At 50.1% G+C, this 20,318-nt stretch overlaps 2 protein-coding genes across 2 annotated transcripts in view; one reads left to right on the plus strand and one right to left on the minus strand.

The window, feature by feature from the left end:
* Positions 1–22: 22 nt before the first annotated feature.
* LOC129838843 (palmitoyltransferase ZDHHC17-like) lies at positions 23–17,651 on the minus strand. Its single transcript, XM_055906065.1, has 8 exons — positions 17,598–17,651; positions 15,157–15,324; positions 13,739–13,801; positions 13,546–13,639; positions 12,398–12,481; positions 4,005–4,162; positions 3,654–3,748; positions 23–3,055 (listed from the first exon to the last, which is right to left on the minus strand). The coding sequence occupies exons 1-8, from the start codon at positions 17,649–17,651 to the stop codon at positions 2,917–2,919; spliced, it is 855 nt and encodes a 284-aa protein (XP_055762040.1). The 3' UTR covers positions 23–2,916.
* Positions 17,652–18,660: 1,009 nt separating this feature from the next.
* The window catches only part of mansc1 (MANSC domain containing 1), a 1,908-nt gene continuing 250 nt past the window's right edge, over positions 18,661–20,318 (plus strand). Inside the window, exon 1 of the mRNA XM_055905273.1 lies at positions 18,661–20,312. Within this exon, the coding sequence (XP_055761248.1) occupies positions 18,661–20,312 (1,652 nt within the window). The remainder of the gene's footprint in view (positions 20,313–20,318) is intronic.

Raw genomic sequence — 20,318 nt, forward strand, 5'->3', positions numbered from 1 at the left:
ACACAGGAGAGCAACACAAATGTGTATTTTCACATTTGAATGTATTTTATTATTAAAGCCATTAAAATTGAACCATGCCCAATATATTAACATCTGAAGCAGGGTTACGGTGATGTCCTGACGAAGGCGGAGAGGCACTGTAGATGATCATGTGCTTTTCACATGGTGGCAGCTGGGGGAAAAATGACATTTGTTGGAAGAGCCGGGGTGAAAAGCCTGATCCCAGATCCGTTTGTGCTCTTGACAACGCCATTCCTCTTTGTCAAGTCAAACATGTTTGGCATGACAATGGGTGACAAGGAATTGGCATGTGCACAAACAGTGGCACTCAGGCTAGTGTGAATATTTCTCTGGAACAGAACCTGGATGAGCTCTATACCTGTAGGTCGTTTATGATGATCGCTGAGCTCCTTTTAGATATAGGCAGCAGTAGGTGAGCCTGCAAAATGATCCACTGTGTCCCTCACTGATGTAGACATGACCCCACAAGATGGTAGACCTTTTAATACCATACAGGACTCTAGTTCCCAAAAGCCTTTTTTAGCACAGGCAGCGCCATTGAGGACTTTCACCATTTTGAAGTAGTCAACTGGGTGGGACTTCCTATAGGTTAAGGAAGGGTCGCATAATTCCATCCAGGTCACCACCAATGAATTATACTCGTGGGCAAACAGCCCATACCTGCAGGTGGTGGTAAATAGCCAACCTTGGTGTTTATACGGTGGCAGTTTGCCAACTGATAAAAGTGGAAAATGGAGATGGCCTCAATGGTGCGTCCCGTGCTCTTACGTCATAAGGGGATAGAAACAACGATGCGATGTCTAAACCCATGCTTCATACCTCTCAATGTTATCCTGGATTACAGCGTACGATGACACGCATGATTTCAGTTTAGGAAAAATACTGTCATTATTTCTCTTGCATCTTGCTTTACAACTTGTACATCCAGTGGTGTAACAAACCCAGCAATATGACATAGAAAAAACCTTTACTTGGAGTATAATCCAACCACCAGCATGGAACATTAAAATCTTACACTTGGACAGGCTGGACCAGACTTGATATCTGGTGCCTGCAGACCGAGAAGGAGGACTTGCACTACAGATACACACTGGATTTAAAAAACAAAAGCAAACATACCGAAGAAAGTACTTGTAAATACTGAACATTCACTATATACAGACACATGGCTGTCACTGGGCAGCTTGGATGACGAGGGGGGGGCGGGGGGGGGGTGAGTCAACAGTATGGCGACAGCCCAATGTCCAAGCATCACACATGCAGTGTAGTTTGCAGGGTTAAAATGCCTTTAGACAGCAGTGTCGGACATCACTAAAAGCTACAGTCATACAATTGGATTATAATCGGGGAGTTCTTTTCCATTTGGTTGGATGAAATCAACGTTTAAAAAGGAGCAGCTTCAACTGATAAAATCACTCACCAAGAAAACTAGATTGTTTATGTACAGATGGACATATTTTACATTTCAGTCCGTCCTTGCGCTGCCGCTGCGTAGAGACTACTAGCGGGAAAAGTAATGACCAATAACAGATGAGAACCCAGAAGGGGCAGGTCTCGGGCTATATACCTTTTTTCTCTCATTGGGCCCGAGCTCCTTCAAATCGGTAAACATTGAAGCGGCGGGAGTACGCCTGTATTTCTTCAGTAACGGCGAGACCAGAAACAAAAAAGGTGATCAGTGCATTGTCATAGGCAGACAAACAAACAAAAGGACCCCGCCCCCCAAACAAAAAAAATACACATGGAATGAACCTTTCTTGTAAACTCCCAGAACCATCCATTCAGTCTGGGATGGAATGGCCTCATCTTCCCCTCTAGTTGATCTCTCACTAACACTACTCTTATATTAGTGTGTGTGTGCCTACTTTTCTAGTGAAGCTCTCAGGGCACCATGTCAGACATCCTTATACGATTTGTAGCTGATGTTTTCTTGATAAAAAAAACGAATTTAAAATAAGATGGTACTATAACATAATTTGATCTATAAATAGAGTTAAAATAAATATGCTTGCATCACATTAAGTAGGATGTCGCTCCTATCTGCACCTTCAAAACCTTGTGAAAGAGACCACTGGGATCAGACCCCCCCCCCCCCCCCCCAACGATTGCAAATGCCATTTTATGACGTACTGACAAGTTTAACAACTTTAGCAATTCTAAGCAATCCTTAGGGTAACTTGCAAAGACTTGAACGACGGTACGTAACCATGCCATAGTAACCATCCCTTATCAAATCCTGCTTAAGAACCAACTTCTTCCTTAAAAGGTCTTCCTTCCTCAGTCTCCCTAGCCACAACAGTTCTAAAAAGGAACAATAGAGTTTTGAGCAACAATAAAAAACTGAAAGACAGAAAAAAAAAACTGCAGGTCAATAAGATGGACGATGAAAAAAAAGTGAAAAATGTATCTAAAAAATGAAATGGGAAAATAAACCAAAAAGGGAAAAGAAATGATACTGCCGTCAACCGTACCGCCTTCACCGCAGCATAATGACTTGAGTACAGCAAACAAAAAGATTCCTTATTTTAGTTTTTTTTATATTCTCCTCCTCCCTCTGCCTCTCTCCCTGCCGCGTCTGGCAGCGGTGCACCGTCCATGGGCAGGAGAGACGAGGGGGGACCAGCAGAAGAGAAGTCCCCCCCAGGAGGGGCTCGGAGGTGGTGGTGGTGGGTACAGTAATGGAGGTGGTTTCATATAGACTAGTAGTAGGTGTTGGTCTTATGGTGGTGTCCCGTAACAGCATGCTAGTTCCTGGCTGGTTTTCTCACTCTGAATGGGTGAGGAAGGAGGTCTGAGGGGAGTGCTCCAGAGAACAGCCTGGCTCCGATACTGAACCCTGGGGAACCCCCTCCTCCTCCTCTAGACACCGTCGCGCCACCTCTCCTCTCTTCTCGTCTACACCAGCTGGTAGCCCGACCCGGACGTCTGGTCGTACTCGATTGTGTACTGTGTGGTCCAGTCTATCGCCTTGGGCCGGATCAGGCCACAGCAGCGAATCTCAAAGAAGTCTATGAGGTTCCGTACACAACCATGACTACGGAGAGGGAGAGAAATTAAAATGTTGATCTCATACCTACTCCTACATGTGTTAGGGATCCATTGATACAAATACTACACCATGTGTATCAGGTGAAGTTTTGGTAGGTAGTGCAGCTTTGCTAACATCAGGGGAATATTAACAAACGAGAATTTGGAGGACGATGCTAAATCATGCTAGCTACTGCCTGTAGCAAAAGTAAACAACGGATTATCATGGATTATGTCAGTACTGGCCTACATAGACAACCCAGGTAACATTAATTTCACCCAAACATGTAGGGCCCGTTTCCCAGACACAAATTAGGCCTAGTGCTTGACTATAAAGCACTTTCAACAGATCTCCATTGAGAATGCTTTTTAGTCCTGGACTAGGCTTCATCTGCTTGGGAAACGGGCCCGTAGATTGGATGAACCATCCCTTTAAGTAAGCACCAGAATGTACCCATTGTTACCATAACTGGAACAGTCAATATTAAGGGAATAAAAAACATTAAAAGGCAACATTGTCCTGTACTGACCCAGGATCAGGTCAGTATTTCTGGGTTGGAAGACACAGATTGGCAGAGGCTCCTGAAGGGTGGGCTAGTACTCACTTGAAGGGGCTCTCGATGGAAGTGGCCGTTACTTTAAAGTGCTTGTATCTCCTGGCGTTCATCCTCTCGTTTGTGGTGATTCCCAGACCAGCAATCTGGAAGAGGGGCGTGCACACGCGTAGAACACAATGTCACAAATAGTTGTACAAAATAAAAAAAATAAAAATGGATCCATCTATGGCATCACAACAAGATGAAGGTCAAGGATGTAAATGCATCCCATGGACAATTATGATTCTAATTAGGATATAGGCTCCTGTCCTATGGGTCGTTCTAGCTGGGACCAGGCTTACTTTACTTATCTCACCTGGCTAAATGCAGGTTAAACAACCAATCAATGGTCTCTCTAACCTGGTAGAGCTGGCACATGATCAGCACAGCCACCCACATGAAGTGGAACACACTGTTGAGGAACATCCAGAACATCCAGGGGGAGCAGGAGGCGATCTGCGTCAGGTACAGCCAGAACCCATCCTTGGTGTAGTTGGTGGCGCAGTGGATCCTCCAGTCTGGGTAGAGGGACAGAGAGGTTAGGGAAGAACCCCAGGGTGATAGAGTAGGACTGACTACTAAACCTGATCCTCCAGTCTGGGTAGAGGGACAGAGAGGTTAGGGAAGAACCCCAGGGTGGACGACTAAACCTGATCCTCCAGTCTGGGTAGAGGGACAGAGAGGTTAGGGAAGAACCCCAGGGTGATAGAGTAGGACTGATGATTAAACCTGATCCTGCAGTCTGATTGACTAGTGTATGAGTGATTACATAGACAACCTATGAAAGGGTTATACTACACGTTTATAGAAATGAAATAACTGCACTAATAACTGCATTAATGGACAAATTAAAGTAACCAAAATGTGGTGTACCATAACCAATAGAGATGTTATGTTGTTATCTAACTATTTCAAAGATTTGACTGACTTCCAGTTCATAGAAGGGAATCAGTCAATGGAAATACATTCATAAAGGCCTAATCTATGGATTTCACATGACTGGGCAGTGGTGCAGCCAAACATCTTGTATAAAGCTAGGTTGTTTACAGCTGTAGAATTACAAAGAAATCATGGTGTGTAACTAGAATGAGAGGCGCGGTGGGGTGGTGTAACTAGAACGAGGTGCGGTGGGGTGGTGTAACTAGAACGAGGTGCGGTGGGGTGGTGTAACTAGAACGAGGTGCGGTGGGGTGGTGTAACTAGAACGAGCTGTGGTGGGGTGGTGTAACTAGAACGAGCTGTGGTGGGGTGGTGTAACTAGAATGAGGTGGGGTGGTGTAACTAGAACGAGGTGTGGTGGGGTGGTGTAGCTAGAACGAGCTGTGGTGGGGTGTTGTAACTAGAACGAGGTGTGGTGGGGTGTTGTAACTAGAACGAGCTGTGGTGGGGTGGTGTAACTAGAACGAGGTGTGGTGGGGTGGTGTAACTAGAACGAGCTGTGGTGGGGTGGTGTAACTAGAACGAGCTGTGGTGGGGTGTTGTAACTAGAACGAGGTGTGGTGGGGTGGTGTAACTAGAACGAGGTGTGGTGGGTTGGTGTAACTAGAACGAGGTGTGGTGGGGTGATGTAACTAGAACGAGGTGTGGTGGGGTGGTGTAACTAGAACGAGGTGTGGTGGGGTGGTGTAACTAGAACGAGGTGTGGTGGGGTGGTGTAACTAGAACGAGGTGTGGTGGGGTGGTGTAACTAGAACGAGGTGTGGTGGGGTGGTGTAACTAGAACGAGGTGTGGTGGGGTGGTGTAACTAGAACGAGGTGTGGTGGGGTGGTGTAACTAGAACGAGGTGTGGTGGGGTGGTGTAACTAGAACGAGGTGTGGTGGGGTGGTGTAACTAGAACGAGGTGTGGTGGGGTGGTGTAACTAGAACGAGGTGTGGTGGGGTGGTGTAACTAGAACGAGGTGTGGTGGGGTGGTGTAACTAGAACGAGGTGTGGTGGGGTGGTGTAACTAGAACGAGGTGTGGTGGGGTGGTGTAACTAGAACGAGGTGTGGTGGGGTGGTGTAACTAGAACGAGGTGTGGTGGGGTGGTGTAACTAGAACGAGGTGTGGTGGGGTGGTGTAACTAGAACGAGGTGTGGTGGGGTGGTGTAACTAGAACGAGGTGTGGTGGGGTGGTGTAACTAGAACGAGGTGTGGTGGGGTGGTGTAACTAGAACGAGGTGTGGTGGGGTGGTGTAACTAGAACGAGGTGTGGTGGGGTGGTGTAACTAGAACGAGGTGTGGTGGGGTGGTGTAACTAGAACGAGGTGTGGTGGGGTGGTGTAACTAGAACGAGGTGTGGTGGGGTGGTGTAACTAGAACGAGGTGTGGTGGGGTGGTGTAACTAGAACGAGGTGTGGTGGGGTGGTGTAACTAGAACGAGGTGTGGTGGGGTGGTGTAACTAGAACGAGGTGTGGTGGGGTGGTGTAACTAGAACGAGGTGTGGTGGGGTGGTGTAACTAGAACGAGGTGTGGTGGGGTGGTGTAACTAGAACGAGGTGTGGTGGGGTGGTGTAACTAGAACGAGGTGTGGTGGGGTGGTGTAACTAGAACGAGGTGTGGTGGGGTGGTGTAACTAGAACGAGGTGTGGTGGGGTGGTGTAACTAGAACGAGGTGTGGTGGGGTGGTGTAACTAGAACGAGGTGTGGTGGGGTGGTGTAACTAGAACGAGGTGTGGTGGGGTGGTGTAACTAGAACGAGGTGTGGTGGGGTGGTGTAACTAGAACGAGGTGTGGTGGGGTGGTGTAACTAGAACGAGGTGTGGTGGGGTGGTGTAACTAGAACGAGGTGTGGTGGGGTGGTGTAACTAGAACGAGGTGTGGTGGTGTAACTAGAACGAGGTGTGGTGGTGTAACTAGAACGAGGTGTGGTGGTGTAACTAGAACGAGGTGTGGTGGTGTAACTAGAATGAGGTGTGGTGGTGTAACTAGAATGAGGTGTGGTGGTGTAACTAGAATGAGGTGTGGTGGTGTAACTAGAATGAGGTGTGGTGGTGTAACTAGAATGAGGTGTGGTGGTGTAACTAGAATGAGGTGTGGTGGTGTAACTAGAATGAGGTGTGGTGGTGTAACTAGAATGAGGTGTGGTGGTGTAACTAGAATGAGGTGTGGTGGTGTAACTAGAATGAGGTGTGGTGGTGTAACTAGAATGAGGTGTGGTGGTGTAACTAGAATGAGGTGTGGTGGTGTAACTAGAACGAGGTGTGGTGGTGTAACTAGAACGAGGTGTGGTGGTGTAACTAGAACGAGGTGTGGTGGTGTAACTAGAACGAGGTGGGGTGGTGTAACTAGAACGAGGTGGGGTGGTGTAACTAGAACGAGGTGTGGTGGGTTGGTGTAACTAGAACGAGGTGTGGTGGGTTGGTGTAACTAGAACGAGGTGTGGTGGGTTGGTGTAACTAGAACGAGGTGTGGTGGGTTGGTGTAACTAGAACGAGGTGTGGTGGGGTGCTGTAACTAGAACGAGGTGTGGTGGGGTGCTGTAACTAGAACGAGGTGTGGTGGGGTGGTGTAACTAGAATGAGGTGTGGTGGGGTGGTGTAACTAGAATGAGGTGTGGTGGGTGGTGTAACTAGAATGAGGTGTGGTGGGGTGGTGTAACTAGAACGAGGTGTGGTGTAACTAGAATGAGGAGTGGTGGGGTGGTGTAACTAGAACGAGGTGTGGTGTAACTAGAATGAGGTGGGGTGGTGTAACTAGAATGAGGTGGGGTGGTGTAACTAGAATGAGGTGGGGTGGTGTAACTAGAATGAGCTGTGGTGGGTTGGTTTAACTAGAATGAGGTGTGGTGGGTTGGTGTAACTAGAATGAGGTGTGGTGGGGTGGTGTAACTAGAATGAGGTGTGGTGGGTTGGTGTAACTAGAATGAGGTGTGGTGGGTTGGTGTAACTAGAATGAGGTGTGGTGGGTTGGTGTAACTAGAATGAGCTGTGGTGGGGTGGTGTAACTAGAATGAGGTGGGGTGGTGTAACTAGAATGAGCTGTGGTGGGTTGGTTTAACTAGAACGAGGTGTGGTGGGTTGGTGTAACTAGAACGAGGTGTGGTGGGGTGGTGTAACTAGAACGAGGTGTGGTGGGGTGGTGTAACTAGAACGAGGTGTGGTGGGGTGGTGTAACTAGAACGAGGTGTGGTGGGGTGGTGTAACTAGAACGAGGTGTGGTGGGTTGGTGTAACTAGAACGAGGTGTGGTGGGTTGGTGTAACTAGAACGAGGTGTGGTGGGGTGGTTAACTAGAACGAGGTGTGGTGGGGTGGTTAACTAGAACGAGCTGTGGTGGGTTGGTGTAACTAGAACGAGCTGTGGTGGGGTGTTGTAACTAGAACGAGCTGTGGTGGGGTGTTGTAACTAGAACGAGCTGTGGTGGGTTGGTGTAACTAGAACGAGCTGTGGTGGGGTGGTGTAACTAGAACGAGGTGTGGTGGGGTGTTGTAACTAGAACGAGGTGTGGTGGGGTGGTGTAACTAGAACGAGGTGTGGTGGGTTGATGTAACTAGAACGAGGTGTGGTGGGGTGGTGTAACTAGAACGAGGTGTGGTGGGGTGGTGTAACTAGAACGAGGTGTGGTGGGGTGGTGTAACTAGAACGAGGTGTGGTGGGGTGGTGTAACTAGAACGAGGTGTGGTGGGGTGGTGTAACTAGAACGAGGTGTGGTGGGGTGGTGTAACTAGAACGAGGTGTGGTGGGGTGGTGTAACTAGAACGAGGTGTGGTGGGGTGGTGTAACTAGAACGAGGTGTGGTGGGGTGGTGTAACTAGAACGAGGTGTGGTGGGGTGGTGTAACTAGAACGAGGTGTGGTGGGGTGGTGTAACTAGAACGAGGTGTGGTGGGGTGGTGTAACTAGAACGAGGTGTGGTGGGGTGGTGTAACTAGAACGAGGTGTGGTGGGGTGGTGTAACTAGAACGAGGTGTGGTGGGGTGGTGTAACTAGAACGAGGTGTGGTGGGGTGGTGTAACTAGAACGAGGTGTGGTGGGGTGGTGTAACTAGAACGAGGTGTGGTGGGGTGGTGTAACTAGAACGAGGTGTGGTGGGGTGGTGTAACTAGAACGAGGTGTGGTGGGGTGGTGTAACTAGAACGAGGTGTGGTGGGGTGGTGTAACTAGAACGAGGTGTGGTGGGGTGGTGTAACTAGAACGAGGTGTGGTGGGGTGGTGTAACTAGAACGAGGTGTGGTGGGGTGGTGTAACTAGAACGAGGTGTGGTGGGGTGGTGTAACTAGAACGAGGTGTGGTGGGGTGGTGTAACTAGAACGAGGTGTGGTGGGGTGGTGTAACTAGAACGAGGTGTGGTGGGGTGGTGTAACTAGAACGAGGTGTGGTGGGGTGGTGTAACTAGAACGAGGTGTGGTGGGGTGGTGTAACTAGAACGAGGTGTGGTGGGGTGGTGTAACTAGAACGAGGTGTGGTGGGGTGGTGTAACTAGAACGAGGTGTGGTGGGGTGGTGTAACTAGAACGAGGTGTGGTGGGGTGGTGTAACTAGAACGAGGTGTGGTGGGGTGGTGTAACTAGAACGAGGTGTGGTGGGGTGGTGTAACTAGAACGAGGTGTGGTGGGGTGGTGTAACTAGAACGAGGTGTGGTGGGGTGGTGTAACTAGAACGAGGTGTGGTGGGGTGGTGTAACTAGAACGAGGTGTGGTGGGGTGGTGTAACTAGAACGAGGTGTGGTGGGGTGGTGTAACTAGAACGAGGTGTGGTGGGGTGGTGTAACTAGAACGAGGTGTGGTGGGGTGGTGTAACTAGAACGAGGTGTGGTGGGGTGGTGTAACTAGAACGAGGTGTGGTGGGGTGGTGTAACTAGAACGAGGTGTGGTGGGGTGGTGTAACTAGAACGAGGTGTGGTGGGGTGGTGTAACTAGAACGAGGTGTGGTGGGGTGGTGTAACTAGAACGAGGTGTGGTGGGGTGGTGTAACTAGAACGAGGTGTGGTGGGGTGGTGTAACTAGAACGAGGTGTGGTGGGGTGGTGTAACTAGAACGAGGTGTGGTGGGGTGGTGTAACTAGAACGAGGTGTGGTGGGGTGGTGTAACTAGAACGAGGTGTGGTGGGGTGGTGTAACTAGAACGAGGTGTGGTGGGGTGGTGTAACTAGAACGAGGTGTGGTGGGGTGGTGTAACTAGAACGAGGTGTGGTGGGGTGGTGTAACTAGAACGAGGTGTGGTGGGGTGGTGTAACTAGAACGAGGTGTGGTGGGTTGGTGTAACTAGAATGAGGTGTGGTGGGTTGGTGTAACTAGAATGAGCTGTGGTGGGGTGGTGTAACTAGAATGAGGTGGGGTGGTGTAACTAGAATGAGCTGTGGTGGGTTGGTTTAACTAGAATGAGGTGTGGTGGGTTGGTGTAACTAGAATGAGGTGTGGTGGGGTGGTGTAACTAGAATGAGGTGTGGTGGGGTGGTGTAACTAGAACGAGGTGTGGTGTAACTAGAATGAGGAGTGGTGGGGTGGTGTAACTAGAATGAGGTGGGGTGGTGTAACTAGAATGAGGTGGGGTGGTGTAACTAGAATGAGGTGGGGTGGTGTAACTAGAATGAGGTGGGGTGGTGTAACTAGAATGAGCTGTGGTGGGTTGGTTTAACTAGAATGAGGTGTGGTGGGTTGGTGTAACTAGAATGAGGTGTGGTGGGGTGGTGTAACTAGAATGAGGTGTGGTGGGTTGGTGTAACTAGAATGAGGTGTGGTGGGTTGGTGTAACTAGAATGAGGTGTGGTGGGTTGGTGTAACTAGAATGAGCTGTGGTGGGGTGGTGTAACTAGAATGAGGTGGGGTGGTGTAACTAGAATGAGCTGTGGTGGGTTGGTTTAACTAGAATGAGGTGTGGTGGGTTGGTGTAACTAGAATGAGGTGTGGTGGGGTGGTGTAACTAGAATGAGGTGTGGTGGGGTGGTGTAACTAGAATGAGGTGTGGTGGGTTGGTGTAACTAGAATGAGGTGTGGTGGGTTGGTGTAACTAGAATGAGGTGTGGTGGGGTGGTGTAACTAGAATGAGGTGTGGTGGGGTGGTGTAACTAGAACGAGGTGTGGTGGGGTGGTGTAACTAGAACGAGCTGTGGTGGGGTGGTGTAACTAGAACGAGGTGTGGTGGGGTGGTGTAACTAGAACGAGGTGTGGTGTAACTAGAATGAGGTGTGGTGGTGTAACTAGAACGAGCTGTGGTGGGGTGGTGTAACTAGAACGAGGTGTGGTGGGGTGGTGTAACTAGAACGAGGTGTGGTGGGGTGGTGTAACTAGAACGAGGTGTGGTGGGGTGGTGTAACTAGAACGAGGTGTGGTGGGGTGGTGTAACTAGAACGAGGTGTGGTGGGGTGGTGTAACTAGAACGAGGTGTGGTGGGGTGGTGTAACTAGAACGAGGTGTGGTGGGGTGGTGTAACTAGAACGAGGTGTGGTGGGGTGGTGTAACTAGAACGAGGTGTGGTGGGGTGGTGTAACTAGAACGAGGTGTGGTGGGGTGGTGTAACTAGAACGAGGTGTGGTGGGGTGGTGTAACTAGAACGAGGTGTGGTGGGGTGGTGTAACTAGAACGAGGTGTGGTGGGTTGGTGTAACTAGAACGAGGTGTGGTGGGTTGGTGTAACTAGAACGAGGTGTGGTGGGTTGGTGTAACTAGAACGAGGTGTGGTGGGGTGGTGTAACTAGAACGAGCTGTGGTGGGTTGATGTAAATAGAACGAGCTGTGGTGGGGTGGTGTAAATAGAACGAGCTGTGGTGGGGTGGTGTAACTAGAACGAGCTGTGGTGGGGTGGTGTAACTAGAACGAGGTGTGGTGGGGTGGTGTAACTAGAACGAGGTGTGGTGGGGTGGTGTAACTAGAACGAGGTGTGGTGGGGTGGTGTAACTAGAACGAGGTGTGGTGGGGTGGTGTAACTAGAACGAGGTGTGGTGGGGTGGTGTAACTAGAACGAGGTGTGGTGGGGTGGTGTAACTAGAACGAGGTGTGGTGGGGTGGTGTAACTAGAACGAGGTGTGGTGGGGTGGTGTAACTAGAACGAGGTGTGGTGGGGTGGTGTAACTAGAACGAGGTGTGGTGGGGTGGTGTAACTAGAACGAGGTGTGGTGGGGTGGTGTAACTAGAACGAGGTGTGGTGGGGTGGTGTAACTAGAACGAGGTGTGGTGGGGTGGTGTAACTAGAACGAGGTGTGGTGGGGTGGTGTAACTAGAACGAGGTGTGGTGGGGTGGTGTAACTAGAACGAGGTGTGGTGGGTTGGTGTAACTAGAATGAGGTGTGGTGGGGTGGTGTAACTAGAATGAGCTGTGGTGGGTTGGTGTAACTAGAATGAGGTGTGGTGGGTTGGTGTAACTAGAATGAGGTGTGGTGGGTTGGTGTAACTAGAATGAGGTGTGGTGGGTTGGTGTAACTAGAATGAGGTGTGGTGGGGTGGTGTAACTAGAATGAGGTGTGGTGTGGTGGTGTAACTAGAATGAGGTGTGGTGGGGTGGTGTATAACTAGAACGAGCTGTGGTGGGTTGGTGTAACTAGAATGAGGTGTGGTGGGTTGGTGTAACTAGAATGAGGTGTGGTGGGGTGGTGTAACTAGAATGAGGTGTGGTGGGTTGGTGTAACTAGAACGAGGTGTGGTGGGTTGGTGTAACTAGAACGAGGTGTGGTGGGGTGGTGTAACTAGAACGAGGTGTGGTGGGGTGGTGTAACTAGAATGAGGTGTGGTGGGGTGGTGTAACTAGAATGAGGTGTGGTGGGGTGGTGTAACTAGAATGAGGTGTGGTGGGGTGGTGTAACTAGAATGAGGTGTGGTGGGTTGGGGTGTTCCACTCACAGCAGATACAGCCGTAGATCATCCAGCTGATCATGCAGAGCAGGAAGAACAGGTATCCCATGAAGTAGCGGTGATTCCCACTTCCTGTTGACAGCACAATGACAAAAGTGAGAGGGGGAGTTAAGCCTCATCTGTCTGGTCCCTCATTCTCCTCATCCCTCCCTCACTGTCGTCAACCCTCCCTCACTGTCGTCATCCCTCCCTCACTGTCGTCATCCCCCCCTCACTGTCGTCATCCCCCCCTCACTGTCGTCATCCCCCCCTCACTGTCGTCATCCCCCCCTCACTGTCGTCATCCCCCCCTCACTGTCGTCATCCCCCCCTCACTGTCGTCATCCCCCCCTCACTGTCGTCATCCCCCCCTCACTGTCGTCATCCCTCCCTCACTGTCGCCATCCCTCCCTCACTGTCCTCCTGGCTCCTCTCCAGGTCAAGACAAATGAGAGACGTAGAGAGAGAGAGAGGAGGAGAAAGACAGTACAGTAGGATTGAAGGAGGCCAATTAGTTGTCAGATCTGTCAGATGGCTCGTTGGGTCATACTCAGATACATGAGCAGGTGTGTGGGGCTGCTGCCAGTCACTGTTTGGACTAAAGGATGTGAAGGGGGGAGGACACCTGGCCAACACACTGAGGACCTCTAGGGAGTAACTTGTAGCGCGTCTACGTCGCTGCCTGTCTAAAAGGCAAGCTCCATCCTGTCTGGCTCTTAGGGGACAGCATGGACACTTTAGGACCCCCTTCCATCTCAAAGTTTACAGGCAGACATGTCTGGACACGTGTCAGCTGTTCATGAGGCCATCTGTCGAAGTTCAAACAGTCGAGGGAAAAACAGGCAGCTGCTGCTTCACGGCTACACACACACACACACACACACACACACACACACACACACACACACACACACACACACACACACACACACACACACACACACACACACACACACACACACACACACCTTTCTATATTCTGCCAGAACAGCTAATGAATTCATGTGTCAGCTTGTTTATTGTTCTTACAGAACCATGTGCTTCTTCTTAGGCTGGAATTCTGTGGACATAAATGACAATCAGCTGCACTAACTCCAGTTGCTGGGCAATGAATGGGTTGTTGCTAAGCTAAATACTGCCGCTGGTGTTACACATACCGACACAGTTGCCCACCCAAGGGCAGTGGTGGTCGAACTTGGCGATACAGCGGTTGCACACAGCACAGTGTTTGGACCGGATGGGCTTCCGTATCTGTTTGGACAAATACATTGAGGCTTGACAGAATGACAAAGTTAAACCCAAACCATGCAAAACACATCAGGACATAATACAATTAAGTAATTTCTTTACCAAACAAGTACTGCAGAATATGCTGAGATCCAGGCTGCCCGTCTCCGCCAGTTCAACAATAGTCTGGAGAGAGAGAGGTGAGAGACGTGAGGGTGAGAGAGACGTGAGGGTGAGAGAGAGACGTGAGAGGGAGAGAGAGGTGGAAAGAAAGAATTTGCAATATATCAAATCAAATTCTATTTGTATGGCAGCTGCAGCGCAAGGGCCAGTTAAAGGACAAGAGCATCTTAGCCTGAGTGCCAGTCTCGGTTTGTGCTATAACTCCCTGTCATTCATTGTCATGCCAAACAAGGATAGCAATGGAATTGGCAAGAGAACAAACAGATCTGGAACCAGGCAAATGCTATCTGTGAGCGAAATTGAGATTGACAAAAAAACATTTAACTTTGAAATGAAATGTGTATCTGATAGAGTGGGGTCATGGAGCAGAAGGAACCTTGCTGAGCCATGGATGCAGAGGGAATGAGAAGACTGCAGAGGGAACACAACTAGCTAGCTACCCTCTTGAGAGCAAGGAAGGAGAACTGGCTGTATGAACTACGAATTAACCAGCAGGCTTCTGAGGCGGCAGCCCAGCCCAGTGGACCAGGCTCTGGTTAACACTAGAGCACTAACGATGGGGGCTATTTTTAGCCCTCTCATCAAACCCACACAATGAGGATTGAGCTGGGGTCAGTAGAGCTTGGAGACCCTACTATTGTCCATCAGTGTGTGCTAAAGAGAGACGGCTCCCAGAGCTGTGGGGAGAGAGAGTGGAAGCCTCTAGCACTGGGCCACTGGGCTGAACAGTGTGTGCTAAAGAGAGACGCCTCCCAGAGCTGTGGGGAGAGAGGAAGCCTCTAGCACTGGGCCACTGGGCTGAACAGTGTGTGCTAAAGAGAGACGCCTCCCAGAGCTGTGGGGAGAGAGAGTGGAAGCCTCTAGCACTGGGCCACTGGGCTGAACAGTGTGTGCTAAAGAGAGACGCCTCCCAGAGCTGTGGGGAGAGAGAGTGGAAGCCTCTAGCACTGGGCCACTGGGCTGAACAGTGTGTGCTAAAGAGAGACGCCTCCCAGAGCTGTGGGGAGAGAGAGTGGAAGCCTCTAGCACTGGGCCACTGGGCTGAACGTTGTGAGTCACAAATTGCATCCTATTCCCTATATAGTGTACTACTTTTGATTCGCAAAAAAAATATGGTGCAATGTGCCTAGCTCTCTAATCAAATTCTCAACTCGTGAAGTTTCCCTGAGGTACAGATCTAGGATCAGCTTCCCCAACATTAACCATCAGTTGGAAAAAGGTTAAACTGACCCAAGATCAGTGTCTATGGGCAACCTCACCCTAAACTACTCGCCATTTCAAAACAAAATGGTGGTGTGTTGGGTAGTAGTATCGGCATGATGGGTAGTGCCAGCGTCATGGGTAGTGCCAGCGTTTACCTTTTTCTTCTGCTCCTCTGAGGCTTTGATGATCCCGGGGTCTGATTTCCAGGACTTGCCGAAGTTGTAGAACAGACAGACACTGTTCAGGAGGAAAGGCAGGTGGACGGTGGCAAACGGGAGATGTACAGAGGAGTTAAGGAGGACGGCTGATTGGCTGAATGGTGACTACAGCTCTTAAAGGGATAGTTCACCCAAATAACACAATGATATATTGGTTTCACATCCTGTCAGGAGTCTGGACAAGGTCAGACAGAAAATGCTTTTTATATACTTCCACACTATGAGGTTGAATAATACTGTGAAAATAATGATAATGCCCTTATAGTGGAAGGGCTGTTTGAAAAGACTGAAACTTCAGCCTGCTTTGGTGGGATGGCGTTTTGGCCTGCCTGGTAACATCAAAAGGTGGTAACTTGGGTAATAGACCAATAAAAAAAAAGAGTTCCACACCTCTTTGCCAATAACAGCTAGTTTTCAGTTTCCCCTACTCAGACTGCTCCCAGACAGTCATAACAAAATTCTTGCTTGAGAAATTAATATTTGTTATGACGCTATCTATTCTTTTTGACATTTTTTTTTGTTTGAAAAACAATCAATCACAGTAAGGTACTTAATTGTTACACAGAAATGATTTGATACAAAGTTAAAAACGCCTGCATTGGACCTAGACGACTGCTGGCTCTGACTAGCCATAGTGACATCATCCAGACAGAGTACGTGTCCCAAATGGCACCCTATTCTCTATGTAGTGCACTACTTCGACCAGAGTCCTATGGGCTCTGGTCTAAAGTAGTGCACTATAAAGGGAAAAGGGTGCCATTAGGGCGGCAAAAAGACTCGCCCTCCGCCCCCTCCAGCCTATGAGGAAAGCAGCTCAGTGGAAGCTTGACTCATACTCTCACCCAACCAGAGTCCCGAGTCTCTCAGACGCACGTCATCATTTGCACAGGAAATACAACAGAAGCAACGGAGTGAGTCTAACCAAAGGGAGTGGTCAGGCTTAACCCTAAAATGCCAATGTTGATCCATACAATCTCTTGTATCTAGAACCCAAGTTTACTCTTCACAGGGCCTGTAGTCATTTAATTAGGAACTACAAATGAAAAGAATCCCATAAACCTCCTTAGGAATTACAACTTCAGAATTGTATTTGCATAGAATGTATTCCTGTATTGAGGAAATGCCTACACCCAAGGTCTACTGGCATTTCTCTGTGCATTTTAACCACACATGAACACACCTTCCACAGTGTGGAGTTAGAATGTGATTCCATACATGAGAGAAACATATCTGATTGACTGACTAAATCAACTTTAGATTATGGAGTTGGCTTGACGTCATTAATTATAGTGTCCACAAGAGCTGTTTCAAGTCTGTATGACCATCTAATGTGTGTGTGTGTGGGGGGGGGGGGGGGGGGGTTAGTGGGACACAAGGACATCTGTGGGCTGGTAATGTAAAAAAGGATTTCCTCAATTATAGTGGGGGTGGAGTGAAGTCACAGCATGACAAACAACTAGATTCCAGGAAGGAAACTCAGAGCCCTATGCCCCCCCCCCAGAGCCCTGTGCCCCCCCAGAGCCCTACATAGGAAATATGGTGCCATTTGGTTCTCAGCCATACTCCACAGCGCTTTCAGTCTCTAAAGGCTAAATGAGGTCATAGATCTGTATAATTATCACCAAAAGTCTGGATGCTTTAATTACCTCTTCCTCTGTAGGTCTATCTAGCTACTTCATAAGATAAACACTCCAAATTAACTACGTGGGGCTGCATCCCAAATGGAACCCTATTATTCCCCATACAGTATAGAGGAACATAGTGAATTTCCATATAAAGTAGTGCACGATAAAGGGAACAGAGTGACACTTGGGATTCAACCATGGAAGTCCTTATTGCCTCACTAAATCAATGGGCCGTGATACTGTCGGCACGGAGCTGGTAATTCTTACAGTGATCGATGGAGATTCTCATATGGACGACGCTTCAATGTTTCCCTTGAGGCCTTGCTGTGTACGCTCTCCCCGTAGCAGCTATTAGTCTTTGGAATGGCTTAGGAGAAGGGGTATTACACAAGATGGTATTACACAAGATGGGTCAAATAAAAGGGTCACGCCAAGCATTTATGAAGCATGCTGATTTAAGGAGACTAATGGTGTTGACAGTGTCCATACAGCTCCGGGGTGAAATTTCTCCTAGGTACAGATCTAGGTACAGCTGTCCCTCCCACAATCCTAACCTTAACCACTAATATGGAAAATTCAAAACTGACTCGAGATCAGCGTCTAGGGGCAACTTCCCCCTATACCTCTATACAGTGTGGTGCAGTCAGGGTGTCACTGAAATGTCTGTTTTTCCTCAACGCCTCTCCTCTGACTGCAAGTCATCATGGCCTGGCTGAAGACTGAAGGTGCTCCTTAAAGAGCACATCACAGGACCAGCTCAGTGGAGGAATCCATCTTGCCACTAGAGACAACAATGACCAGATTCATGCTTGACTTCTACTCTCTCCTCCTCCCCCAGTCTCCTACAAACAGAGACTTCTACTCCCCCCCCCCCCCCCCAGTCTCCTACAAATAGAGACTTCTACACCCCCCCCCCCCAGTCTCCTACAAATAGAGACTTTTACTCTCTCCCCCTCCCCCAGTCTCCTACAAATAGAGACTTCTACTCTCTCCCCCTCCTCCAGTCTCCCACAAACAAAGACTTCTACTCTCTCCCCCTCCCCCAGTCTCCTACAAATAGAGACTTCTACTCTCTCCTCCTCCCCCAGTCTCCTACTAATAGAGACTTCTACTCTCTCCCCCTCCCCTACAGAGACTTCTACTCTCTCCCCCTCCCCCAGTCTCCTACTAGAGACTTCTACTCTCTCCTCCTCCCTCAGTCTCCTACAAACAAAGACTACTACTCTCTCCCCCTCCCCCAGTCTCCTACAAACAAAGACTTCTACTCTCTCCCCCTCCCCCAGTCTCCTACAAATAGAGACTTCTACTCTCTCCTCCTCCCCCAGTCTCCTACTAATAGAGACTTCTACTCTCTCCCCCTCCCCCAGTCTCCTACAAACAAAGACTTCTACTCTCTCCCCCTCCCCCAGTCTCCTACAAATAGAGACTTCTACTCTCTCCTCCTCCCCCAGTCTCCTAATAGAGACTTCTACTCTCTCCCCCTCCCCCAGTCTCCTACTATTTCAGTAACAATAAAACTGTGTGGGTGACCCAGTACTTGTAACTACTTTAAGGAGAAAAGCGTTTCTCCTTTGATTCCCATGTAGAAGAAAATGCGTGCTGGGGCTGAAAAGACAACCGTTTGGGGCTCCGCCAAAGACACTTGATCTGATTTCAACTCCAGGTTCTGAAGGATAACCAGTCTGCAGTAGCAGACTGTGAAAACCAGGCGGAGACAGAGCCAGAGATACCAAGCCCACACCTGGAAGTCAATGCAGACACAAAGCCTAGACAAAAGCCAAGCCGCCTCCACTGATTACTATTGCAGAGACGTCGCATGGCTGCCTCACAACCACCACAAAACTACCGCACAACCACAAAACTACCGTACAACCACCGCACAACCAGCACCGCACAACCAGCACCGCACAACCAGCACCGCACAACCACCACCGCACAACCACCACCGCACAACCACCACCGCACAACCACCACCGCAAAACCACCACCGCAAAACCACCACCGCAAAACCACCACCGCAAAACTACCACCGCACAACCACCACCGCAAAACTACCACCGCACAACCACCACCGCAAAACTACCACCGCACAACCACCACCGCAAAACTACCACCGCACAACCACCACCGCACAACCACCACCGCACAACCACCACCGCAAAACCACCGCAAAACTACCGCAAAACCACCGCACAACCACCGCACAACCACCGCAAAACTACCACCGCAAAACCACCACCGCACAACCACCACCGCACAACCACCACCGCAAAACCACCACCGCAAAACCACCACCGCACAACCACCACCGCACAACCACCACTGCACAACCACCACTGCACAACCACCACTGCACAACCACCACCGCACAACCACCACCGCACAACCACCACCGCACAACCACCACCGCACAACCACCACCGCACAACCACCACCGCACAACCACCACCGCACAACCTCCACCGCACAACCTCCACCGCACAACCCCCACCGCACAACCACCACCGCACAACCACCACCGCACAACCACCACCGCACAACCACCACCGCACAACCACTACCGCACAACCACCACCGCAAAACCACCACCGCACAACCACCACCGCACAACCACCACCGCAAAACTACCACCGCAAAACTACTGCACAGCGACCGCAAAACTACCACCGCAAAACTACCGCACAACCACCGCAAAACTACCGCCCAACCACCGCAAAACTACCGCCCAACCACCGCAAAACTACCGCCCAACCACCGCAAAACTACCGCCCAACCACCGCAAAACTACCGCCCAACCACCGCAAAACTACCGCCCAACCACCGCAAAACTACCGCCCAACCACCGCAAAACTACCGCCCAACCACCGCAAAACTACCGCCGCAAAACCACCACCGCAAAACCACCACCGCACAACCACCACCGCACAACCACCACCGCACAACCACCACCGCACAACCACCACCGCACAACCACCACCGCAAAACCACTACCGCACAACCACCACCGCAAAACTACCACCGCACAACCACCACCGCACAACCACCACCGCACAACTACCACCGCAAAACTACTGCACAGCGACCGCAAAACTACCACCGCAAAACTACCGCACAACCACCACCGCAAAACTACCGCACAACCACCGCAAAACTACCGCACAACCACCGCAAAACTACCGCAAAACCACCGCAAAACTACCGCCCAACCACCGCAAAACTACCGCCCAACCACCGCAAAACCACCGCAAAACTACCGCCGCAAAACCACCGCCGCAAAACCACCACCGCAAAACCACCACCGCAAAACCACCACCGCACAACCACCACCGCACAACCACCACCGCACAACCACCACCGCACAGCCACCACCGCACAGCCACCACCGCACAGCCACCACCGCACAGCCACCACCGCACAGCCACCACCGCACAACCACCACCGCACAACCACCACCGCAAAACCACCACCGCAAAA

Source organism: Salvelinus fontinalis, chromosome 39 (assembly GCF_029448725.1).
Source record: "Salvelinus fontinalis isolate EN_2023a chromosome 39, ASM2944872v1, whole genome shotgun sequence".
Taxonomy (NCBI): Eukaryota; Metazoa; Chordata; class Actinopteri; order Salmoniformes; family Salmonidae; genus Salvelinus; species Salvelinus fontinalis.